Genomic DNA, 12,141 nt, shown 5'->3' on the forward strand with positions numbered 1-12,141 from the left:
TCTATTGTTGAATGTATTTACTTTCAATATTTCAATATGAAACTTATACAGTCTTCAAAACAAACTTTTCAAAAAATCGTAAAAAAAATTTCAAACAGGAATATTTGATAAATTATTTATTAATAATTCATTCGATGGGGTACAAAGAAACCCAATTTATCAATTAGTACGTTACACCGGGAAAGTGTGTCAAATAAAGGTTAAAGCGCCTTCTCTTCTGAAAATTCCAATGAAAAGCTGGTAAATTTTATTTTTGAATTTAAGTTATTCTGCAAGCTACAACTGTATATGAAATTTTTTCATATGATCACAGCGTATCTTGCTGAATTGACCATTACGAGTTGTCTATCTTTGTGCGCGCGAGTCGACTCGATCGTTTGCGCAAACATCCGCACGACATCTTGCGAGAATAATCGTTTCCGCAACAAAATCAATGTTAACTTCGGAAAGTATTGCAAAAAGCCAGTGTGTATGTTTCGGAAGTATGTTTCTACTTATACAATTATTTGTACTTTGTCACTTGCAGATTTACAGGAATAAAAGTACTCGCCATCTGGTGGTGGATGCTGTAAGGTGTTTATATCGTATTTGAAATGATTAAAAACTGTGTTTAATTTGTTCAGGCAACTAAATTATAATTTTCATGTTACTTAAAATGCACTGGATATTTGTAATGTAATTTTATCAAAAAAATTGCCAAAAACAAACCAACTGATGGTAAGATATTCTATAACACAAATGATTGTCACTTATATCGAGTCAAATCAAATCTGTCTCTTACGATCGTCATCAAAGGGAATTAACGAATGATTAAAAATTGAAATTTAAAATTTTTGCAATTTTTTCAATGTAAAACATAATGGCGTTGGGCTTTTCACAATTAAAAAATGATTTTGCAACGATAAGTGACGGATTTTGGAGCTCGTCAATCACGCCGTACATGGCGTGGGGTGGACAATTTTAGAATGAATATCAAATTTTTTTATTATACATGTGTACAATATATTATTTACTCGATGTAGCTAGTATGAAATCGATGGTATCTGTCGGGAGTTTTTTGAGAAGTACTTCGTTTTAGGAGGTTGAAAAATTCCTCGGAGAAATTGTCGCCGAGTTAGAATTTTAAATTGTTCCAAATACTGTTCGAATAATTATGTGTAAACAGATGAATTGCTACCTAAATTGTAAACAATATGATCACCAACGATTTTGAAAATTTCCCTTGAAGCACTAATCATGTTAATAGTAAAAACAAATTAATAACAAATTAGTTTGAATGTTGTCTTTTCCCATTGAATAAGTCTTAATACCAAAAGATAAATTTAACTTATTCAATTTCTATGGTACTAAATAAAATAATTTATCGTTTATTTTTAACATCAAAATGAAAAAGAGTGAGGATAAATCAGAGGAAGTTGTTTCTGAAGATGATTCAAGTAAACACGAAATTGATGTTTTAAACGAAAAACCAAACATTTTTGATATTTGCCAGGGGGCATTTGCACTAGAATCGAGCATGATAACATATCAAGACAAGATTCACAATGAACGAAAAAATTACGCATGCGACAAGTGCGAAAAGACATTTGAGTTCCGAAGTCATTTGAGTAGGCATCAAATATCAGAACACAAAAGCCGCAAAGATTTTGCATGCGACAGATGTGAGAAAAAATTTGTGAAAAAATCGAGTTTGATTACACATCAAAATTTAATACATAAAGATCGCAATGATTTTACGTGTAACAAGTGCGAGAAGAAATTCGAAAATAAATCAACTTTACTCAAGCACAAAAAAATTTTCCACGAAGTTTTCAGAGATTACTTATGTGAAAAGTGCGCCCAGAGATTTGAAAGTAAAAAAAGTCTGGTCACTCATATAAAGACGGTACATGATGGTCGCAAAGATTTAAAATTCAATGGGTGCGAGTATCAATTAGAGAGAGTACACAATGGTTGGAAAGATTACGTGTGTGATAATTGTGAGAAAAAATTTGGAGATCGGAGCAACTTGAGAAAACATCAAATAATAGTTCACGAGGGTCGCAAAGATTACTTATGCGACAATTGCGGTAAGGTATTTGGATTAAGATCGAATTTAGTTAAGCACCAAAGGACAGTTCACAAAGGTCGTAAAGATTACGTCTGCGATCTGTGCGAGAAAAAATTTGGACAAAAATCGAATTTACTCGCTCACCAAAAGGCAGTACATGAAGGTCGGAAAGATCACGCGTGTGACAAATGCGAAAAAAAATTTCAGCATAACTCGAAATTGATTAGACACCAAAAGACAGTACACGAGGGCCGCGAAGATTTCGCATGCGACATATGTAAGAAGAAATTTAGACAAAAATCGAATTTACTCATCCACCAACAGACAATACACGAAGGTCGGAAAGATTATGCGTGTGATAATTGCGAGAAGAAATTTGGAAAAAAATCACATTTGCTTTGTCACCAACGGGCAGTTCACGAAGGTCACAAAGATTACCCATGCGACAAGTGCGAAAAGAAATTTGCGGGACGAGGCACTTTGAACAAACATCAAAAGTTAGTCCATGAAGGTCGTAAAGATCGCGTTTGCGACAAATGCGGGAAAAAATTTGGGGATTTAAGCAATTTGAAAAGACATCAAAATACAGTCCACAATGGTTGTAAAGATTTCGCATGCGTTAATTGCGAAAAAAAATTTGGACAAAAAGTGCATTTGCTAAACCACCAAAAAGTAGTGCATGATGGTCGCAAGAAATACGCTTGAGACAAAAGAGGAAAAAGAAATAATTGACAATTTTAAATATGTATTGATATACGAATTATACATAACTGACTTATACTTTTTACTAAAATTTCAATAAACCTTGTGCTGAAATTATTGTATATTACCTGAACAACTATCATTACAATTTTATACTCTGACGTTGTGGTGTTTTCAGATTTCGCGTACTACTTATTGCTACTCTCGATATACATTTCTTGATCAGCTGAGAGTTTTTTCAAATTCTCGTTTGAAACTGTGAATGGAGCGACCATTTAGTTCTCACTGGATTTTTGATAAACCTTACGTATTCAAAACTGAATTGATCAAACATGATCTAGCGAAAGATTTTGATAAATTGGCCCAAAGACTGTTTACTTATTTGAAATGAGAAAAAAAGCTGTATAAATTTGTTAACAATGAGTAAAAGCTCCTCCCATTGTTGTCCCAAAATTAGTCAATTCAGAATTTTAAATTGTTTCAAATATCGTAAGGGTGATGTATAAACAGATCAATCGGTTTCTAGATTGTAAATATTAAACGATATCGAAATCATCCCTCGGGACATTGATCATATTTATATCGAATATAAATAAGTTTGAAAGTTGTCTTTCGTGATCAAACAAGCCATAATACCAGAGGTCGATTTTACTCATTTAATTTCCGTATTACTGAAAAGAAGGATCCATTAATTAATTAAGACACCGAAATGGATCAAAGTGAAGAGAAATCCGAGGAAGTTATCTTTGAAGATAATTTAAATGTACACGAAATTATTGTTTCGGACGATAAACAATACATCTGTGATATTTGTCAGGAGGAATTTACACAAGAATCAAGCATGTTGATACACCGAGACACAATTCACAATGAACGAAAAAATTACGCCTGCGACAAGTGCGAAAAGACATTTGAGTTCCGAAGTCATTTGAGTAGACACCAAATATTAGAACACAAAAGCCGCAACGATTTCACATGTGACAAGTGCGAGAAGGAATTTGTGAAAAAATCGAGTTTATTGACGCATCAAAAATTAGATCACAAAGATCGAAAAGAATTCACATGTGACAAGTGCGAGAGAAAATTTGAAAATAAATCAACGTTTCTCAAGCACAAAAAAATATTTCACGAAGTATTCAAAAATTACTTGTGTGAAAAGTGCGCGAAAAGATTTGAAAATAAAACAAGTTTGGTCATTCATATAAAGGCAGTCCATGAGGGCCACAAAAATGTCTTTTGCGACAATTGCGGAGAAAAATTTATAGAAAAATCACATTTACTCTTACATCAAAAAACATTTCATGAAGGTCGCAAAAATTGCGCTTGTGATGAGTGCGAGAAAAAATTCGGAGAACAAAGTTATTTAATGAAACACCAAACATTAGTTCACGAAGGTCGCAGAGATTACGCACGCGTCAATTGTGAAAGGAAACTTGGGAGTAAATCAGATTTATTGAAGCACCAAAGGACAGTCCATGAATATCGAAAAGATTTTGAATGCGATAAATGCGAGAAAAAATTTGGACGAAAAGCGCATTTATTCAGGCATCAAAAAACATTACACCAAGGTCACAAAGACTTTGCATGCGACAAATGCGAGAAAAAATTTGGACAAAAAGTGCATTTGTTCAGACACCAACAAACAATTCACGAACATCGCAAAGATTTCGCATGTGACAAATGCGAAAAGAAATTTGGACAAAAACCGATGTTGACTAGACATAAAAAAACCGTCCATGAAAGACGCAAAGATTATGCTTGTAACGAGTGCGGGAAGATATTTGGACGAAAATCGACTTTACTTTTACACCAAAAGACAGTCCATGGAGATCGGAAAGATTTTGCATGTGACAAGTGCGAAACGAAATTTGGACTGAAATCAAATTTGCTAATCCACATAAAGACTGTTCACGAAGGTCGCAAAGATTACGCTTGCGACAATTGCGAGAAGAAGTTTGGACACAAATCGGGTTTGTTAAAGCACCATATAACAGTCCACGAGGATCGCAGAGATTTTACATGCGACAAATGTGAGAAGAAATTTGTACGAAAATCGGATTTATTAAATCACCAAAGTACAGTGCACGAAGGTCGTAAAGACTACGCATGTGACAAGTGCGAGAAGAATTTTGGACAAAAAAGTAATTTGCTCCACCATCAAAGGACAGTCCACGAAGGTCGTAAAGATTACGTCTGCGATCGGTGCGGGAAAAAATTTGGACAAAACTCGGATTTGGTAAAGCACCAAAGGACAGTTCACGAAGGTCGAAAAGATTTTGCATGCGACAAATGCGAGAAAAAATTTGGACGAAAAACGCATTTGTTCAGACACCAACGAACAATTCACGAACATCGCCAAAAACACGCTCGAGACAAAGCGAATGTAAATATTTATTGATAACATTTATTGATTATATTGATTATACATATGTTTTTGCTAAAATTTCAATAAAAGTTGTGCTGAAATGATCGAGCATTACCCGAATCTCTTCCTGTAGCTTTTTATGCAACGATTAGCTAAGAGTATTTTTCAAGTCTTGTTCGAAAGAAAGGTTTCTAAATTTCTTAAAAATGAGTAAAAGCCCCCATTAGTTGTTTTCGAGTTACATATGAACGACACTTTTTCCATAGTCCACCACTGAAGGCGATAGTTTATTCCAAACGAAAAATGATAATAAACAAAGTAGAGAAAACGGAATCTCCGAAGGAATCTTTTTTCACGAGCCTCTATAGATCCCAAAAAAGGATGATTACATTCATCACGGAGAGATCCGTCTTCGTCCAGCTTTTTGTCCATCGAAGTAGACAAAGGCCAAATGATCTCTAACCATGAAAAAAAATCCAAGGATAATGATAATAAATTGAAACGAATCTTGTAAATTACCCACAGTGTACTCTCTCGGGACGATATGTCTGCCTTGCCGTGCAGTGCAGCTCTCCCACGCAACGCGGGCGCGCGCACTCGTGCTCGCCATGTATCGCCGCCGCGCAGCGTCCGAGTAGTCACTAAGAGAGAGAGAGAGAGAGAGAGAGAGAGCACGAGGTCGTTATATCGTGTGTATACGTGGACTCTATAATAATCGCGTACACACACACATTGAAGAGAGAGAGAACACGCATATCCGGATTCCAGGAAGAGAGCCGCGAGCGCAAAGTACGTATGTATATAAGAAAAAGGTGTACCTCGTCCCTTTCGCATATATACATACGATGCCTATATAAATGTGCGCAGCGTTTAATGCGCCAGTTCAGAGGTATATCACGAGCGCGCACTTGTTGCTCTCTGCTCTGGGTCGCGCTCCATTGTAATACACATCGGCGAGCCGAGCCGATCGCTCCTCGAGGCGTATTCATATTATATACACACGTAAACGCCGAGATTTTTGTAACCACGTATTTTTGAAAAAAAAAAAAAAAAGAAAAAATTGACTTTTAATAAACGCGGACCGCGCGGCTGCGACTCGTATAATAATATGCATATATATTGTATGGTGCTAAGGTGAGCGATTATTTTCGATGAATGGAGCTCCATACGCCACGCGCGTGTGATTATTTATCGCGCGAGTATACGAAGCAAAAAAAAAAAAATCGCCAGTGAGAAAGAGATAAAAGAATGAAATTATACAGGGGCAAGATGATGGATGGAGCTTTATCGGTCGCAAACTCACACATACACACGCTCCGATGCAGCTACGTATAGAGCCTTTTTAATAATGATCAATCCTTCCATTAAGGCGATCGCCGCTATAGGACACATTATCGCGCGCGAACGATTAGAGGGGTAATTTTTATTTCGGCCGCGTACATTAGGATCATATACATACGTGTGTGTGTGTATATATAGCTATGATATAAGCGCGAGATGTGTACGCGTAATTATATACGTATTTACACGAGAGCAGCAGTGCGCGCACTCGATCTTGTAATATCCTCACTGCTATAATACTCGAGTCTATAAATTAACATCTGCTTACATCGCGCACTGGACCTATATATAACGTATATATACGCTCGAGCGATACAGTATGTATTTGCCGGCGCGGGGCTTTTAAAAGATTCGCTGCGCTCGAGCAACGGTACATTTATCACATCTCCTAGGTGTACATAAACATTCGCGCTCGTATACGAAGCTACTTAAAGTACTACTACTATGTAAGTATACGAGACGAGAAAAAGAAGGAAGAAGAAAAACGAAAGCTCGAAGAAGTGGATTCGTTTTACAACGTGTCACCTGTGCAGTAGATAGTATAGGCTTAGAAACGCGGTGTGTACTCGTGTTACTTGTACGCACTGCACTTGCGCATTGTTTGTAAATCCGTGTATGCACATAGGCTCGTGCGCGTCTTCTTCGCGATTCTCGCGGGTAGATAGCATTCACCCATGTATAGCGAAACAAAAAAATTTTTAGCAGCGGATCACACGCGGATGCCAAATGAAGCGCGCAAATGAAGGACGAGAAGAAAAGGCTTAAACCGGTGGAAATTTATAACCCTCTTGGCGAATATCGTAAGCTCTCGGACACGAATAGCTTTTATATTATAGCCTTGTTACATACGTACACTTACGTGTATGTAAGGAGGGCAATTAGAATTACGTATTTGCGATTCAAGAGCTTTTTTGTATTTTTTTTTCTTCTTTTGGTATATGAAATATATGAAATATATGAAATATGTAGTGGTTTAAATGGGAAATTATTTAAACGCAAAAATGCCTAAACTGACTCAGGTATTGCTAGTTTTGCCTGTATTTTTTTTAGGCATTGTGGTTTTTGTCTAAACATTTTAGGAACTTCCTAAACTCTTTCAAAAATTGCGCATATTACCTAAAATCATAGGCAATTCTGTTTTTGCCTAGTATCCGTGACGATTACGCATTAGGTGCATATGTTCGGATTGTGCACACACGCCGTTCGAGGTCAGTCTCCGGAAATCAATTCCATAGCAAACGATCAAACTGCGAAGTGGAATTACATTAAATCACTTTTTTAGGGACGTTGGCCCCTAAATGCTGCAAGAAGATCGGTATGAGTTTGAAAACAACATTGGTGTTGCACCAGTTGGAGCCAAGAAAAAGGCCAATTGTAGAAGAAAATGACGTAGCCAAATTTTCGGCACGTTGATGCTGGAATCAGACCTCATCCGAACCACGAAATCGGTTCAAAGAAATGGACAACCCTCGTGACAAATCGTCACGGATCCGATGTCTTGTATAAAGCTTCAACTTGATAAATGTGTCTATGGATTGAAACACGACATCTATATTTAAGAATTGCAAGTTACGCACAATTGTTTGATCGATCTCGATGCTTCGTACTCCTTCTGACATTTGATAAATACGACATATTATAGTATGCATACGATATAAAGCTCACGTACACATCTTCCTAATACCACGCACAAATACATTATATCGAGAACGCAAGCTTATCGATTAACACAGCCTCTCAGCCCGATTTTTTTTCGCTTCCTCCTTTCCGCCATTCTTCATTTTTATAACTCTCTTTCTCTCTCTCGCCTACTCGCAAACATTTCCACGCGGGAAAAGTATACAAGCAGCATGGAAACGCGGCATGACGGCACGAGCAGAGCTAGACAGAGAGAAATAAAAGTCACTTAACCTGAATTTCACTCACTCGCACTTAGACAGAGGCGGCACGAGGCTCTGCATCAGCAGCTGCAGAAGGAAAAATCATTAGCGCGCGAACGGAACATTTTCGCTTCTCTTTGGCGCTCGCTCTCTCTCTCAACCGTCTTAACAGTCTCTCTTTTTCCTCGCGTCGTTTAATTAAATTCCACGACACCCGGCGTGGGTACTTATATAAATATATATATGAGCTTTGCTGTTGCTTTTTTTTGTGCCTCTCTTCCTCCTCCTCCTCCTCTGTATACGTACTACCGTTTCGCGTATATACGCACACGCGCGCGCTTGAACATTCGTCTGCGCGAAAGAAAGAAAGAAAGAAAGAAAGACAGAGAGAAGTGAGAGAGAGATGGAGATACATACATATAGGGAGCCGGAAAAGCCGCCGCTGCACCGCTAACCAGCCTGGGCATTCTCGTGCCTATAACATCCTCTCTCTCACTCTCTATCTATCTATATATAGTGCTGCACATCGTGTGTGCACTGCCTGCTAATTGATGGATTATTCAAATGACATGTACCGGGACGCGCGCGAGCGAGCGACGTTAAATACCATGTACGTGTGTGTGTGATCGATCGAGAGAGAGAGAGAGAGAGACAACTCGCGCGCGCAAGCTCTCCCGACAAAGCTCCTCGATGCGCGCCTATTATAATGTGGTGTACGCGATCGAGAGAGCGGCAGACTGTGCTTTTTTTTATTTTTATCGTGCGACGTTTTGTTACAATTTTATGTACGAGTGTGCCGTGCGTATAAAGTAGTATTGTATAAGGTCGTTCTTCGAAACGCGTCGAGAGTGGATTTCTCATGCGAGCGATTGCATACGGGATTCGATTGTTTTTTATTGGATTTTTCTTTTTTCTTTTTTTTCTTCGTTGATGATGATGATCGAGCACGCGCGATACTCGAGCGATAGGGTATGAAAATACATCGTCTGTCTACCTTATAAATAAATGCGATCGGCTGAAATCGTCGATCACTGGCGTGATTCTTGTATTTTTATATAAAGTGTATTAACTTAGCTGCCGCGCCGAGTGCACCTACTTCCGCTTCAAAATTCTCTAAGCGGTGACGAGCTCGAGAATAAATTGAAAATCATAAACTATTTCCTTGAATACGCACTGCAAGAGCAGAGGCGTGGCAATGGAAATTTATATGTAAAACCACGGGCGGGCTGTCGTCGGATCTCGGTGTAAGTTGCAATTGCAATTGATATAACGCGTATGGTGGAACGCCGTTACGTACAAAAGTATTCATCGGTGAGCTTTAAGTACGAATCGATTTCACCGAATTAACATCGATTAAGTTCGCGAGATACAGGGAGAAAAAATTCAACGACGATCGAATGAAATCCCACCCCCGTGTCTCACGCCAATCGAGCATAATCGCGACGCGCGATTTGCAAAATGCAGATGAGCTTTGCGCCGCGCTTCGCAGCCCTGTATAATACACAGTCGAACCTTCGACTATCTCTCTCTCTGGTTCTCTCGCGCCGCGTCATCGATAATTCACTCGCCGCCAAATACGCTGCAATTATCCCGTCCCCCGCGAGTAACACCACCACCACCGCGCGTGTGCGTACGTAATTGTTAATCGGCAAATAAGGTTAACAAAAAAAAAAAAAGAATAGAGAGAAATGCTTTTCATCAAAATAGCTCGTATATCCGCTCATCGATTCGATATACAAATGTACGTCATCGTAATTGTACCGTATGGACACTCGAGTAAATTATATTACATCGACGCGAACGAAAAAAAAAACAAAAAAAAAAAAGGGGGTGTGCACCGCCCGGGAATCGAACCCGGGTCACAAGAATGGGAATCTTGCATGATACCATTACACCAGCGGTGCCGGATACCAGTTTCGCAATTCGACGAGATTTTAGCCAGCGTACTTACGGCAATTGTGTACGTGTATGCGTACGTAAGTCTATGTGTATACAAACAGTAGTTGTGTGTAGAGGGCACCGAGCCAGCCCCCCCTTCGCTTGCTTGCGAAAATCGATACCACGTATACACGCGGCGCAGAAGCGAGAAAGGGAGCAAAGCAGAGAGAATAATAATACCGACTGCTGGAGATTAGAGCAACCCCGTGTACCGACGCGCCCTTCTTCGCGTCTGCAACCCGAGCACAGCTAGTCACGTCTAGCAGACATCATCGTCGCGTGAGCTTTTTTGCGTTTATACGATTCGAGAAATAACGCATGGCATAAAAATGAGTAGATAAATTCTTTACGATGGATGTTATCATAACATATGTGCATCGAACGATATCGAGCCGAGCCTAAACGCGTGGCACTCGATGTGTTTACAAACACCGAGCGACTCGACGGGGTCAAGTATACAACGTAAACGCGATAATTACGCATCTCACCTATATCGTCGAAGATTCTTACATTATTGCGCTACTCTACGCGGTGAATCAAAAAATCGCGTCGGGCCCCCCGCGCGCATTACGCATCGTCATCGCGGCGATAGGTATATTATTACATTTAACGCAACAAAGAGCGTATACAAAATTTGCAGCTTCATTCCCACGTTGTGCGCGCAGCCAAGTCGTCGTCGCTTTATATATCGGGAGAAACCGCGCGCGAAAGAAGAAAATGACGAAAAAAAAAAAAAAGGAACGTCGTGCTCACGATCGGAGAGCTCCCGCGAGTGCATACAGCAGGTACAACTCGAATCGTTAAATTATCAAGCTGAAGGAAGGTTAAAGCCAACGCTGATGCGACGGAGCGCAGAAAAAGAGAGAGAGAGAGAACGACGATAAAGCAGCGAGGACGATCCATCACTCGTCGCGATTTCTTCGGCTAAAGAAGCCACTATGTGCGCGTGCACACACGTACACAGAGTATATATACATAAAATGTAAGTACGAGAGATGTCTCGGGTATACGAGAGTATGCGTACGTGCGATTTTTAGTCGTCGTTGGTCGTTGTGGTATAGACACGCGGTCGGGTCTCGTTATGCGTGTGTATATTTCGCGGATGATTCAACCGTCGTGCTAGGTATAATATATTTAAGTGTGTAAACGTGGCCCCACACGATCATACCAATAATCGATCCTTAGCCAGGCTTTGGACATACTTCGATTTATACAATTGTTCTTACTAACTCGCTTTCAGATTTACGCGTAAAAGCTACTCGCCATCTAGCGGCGAAGTCTCAGAGTGAAAACTATATATCGCATTCGAAGTAATTCGAAGATCGGTCTCGATGCTTTAAAACTGTTCATTTTTTATCGCCGCATCGTTTTAAACTAATCAATGTACGAAAACATTTTAAACGTCCGGTTTTTGCCATTAGCTCGGTATTAATATCAGCGCAGAATATTCATCGCGATCGTATCGATTTTCACACACCGCGTATAAAAGAAAAACAGCACGATATTAATGCATCGCACGGATTTACACGCCGTTTACATCAAATACATGTACACCGATATCTCGAGTTACCGATTATAATAACTTCTGTATAAACGATACAAGCCTCTCGTCGCTCTTCGCTCGCCCCTCTTTTTTCTGTAACATTAAAAGTGTACACTACTACTCACCGGCAGCGCTCTTGGAAGCCTTGATGGTCAACCTCCTCAGCAGCCACGTCTGCAGGGCCAGCCGCTCCTTGTACCTACAGAATATGTCCGGACTGATGCTGTGCCTCTGCAGGAACTCGTCGCACTTGCGAAAAGCCGCTATGGTCCTGGCCACCCTCACCTCCTCCTCCTCTTCCTCCTCGTACTCCGTCACCGAG

The 12,141-nt window shown here is 39.7% G+C and overlaps 1 protein-coding gene and 1 non-coding gene across 2 annotated transcripts; one reads left to right on the forward strand and one right to left on the reverse strand.

Annotated features, from left to right (window-relative positions):
• Nucleotides 1–1,384: 1,384 nt before the first annotated feature.
• LOC106653365 (zinc finger protein 585B-like) lies at nucleotides 1,385–11,528 on the forward strand. The gene is made up of 3 exons (XM_023457935.1): nucleotides 1,385–1,436; nucleotides 1,788–2,203; nucleotides 11,517–11,528. Exons 1-3 carry the CDS (start codon nucleotides 1,385–1,387, stop codon nucleotides 11,526–11,528), a joined length of 480 nt encoding a protein of 159 aa, XP_023313703.1.
• Trnag-ccc lies at nucleotides 10,172–10,242 on the reverse strand. Its single transcript has one exon. It is a non-coding gene; the product is annotated as a tRNA-Gly (tRNA).
• Nucleotides 11,529–12,141: the final 613 nt, after the last annotated feature.

The sequence above is a fragment of the Trichogramma pretiosum genome, unplaced genomic scaffold, assembly GCF_000599845.2.
Source record: "Trichogramma pretiosum strain Unisexual culture from Peru unplaced genomic scaffold, Tpre_2.0 scaffold35, whole genome shotgun sequence".
NCBI classification, from domain to species: domain Eukaryota; kingdom Metazoa; phylum Arthropoda; class Insecta; order Hymenoptera; family Trichogrammatidae; genus Trichogramma; species Trichogramma pretiosum.

Excerpts from the sequence above, each read along its gene's own strand:
- LOC106653365 (XM_023457935.1), top strand. The coding sequence starts at position 1,385 with ATGAAAAAGAGTGAGGATAAATCAGAGGAAGTTGTTTCTGAAGATGAT. Across the intron at positions 1,437-1,787 it reads TGTTTCTGAAGATGATTCAA|ACAAAAAAATTTTCCACGAA; the intron begins GTAAACACGAAA and ends CTTTACTCAAGC.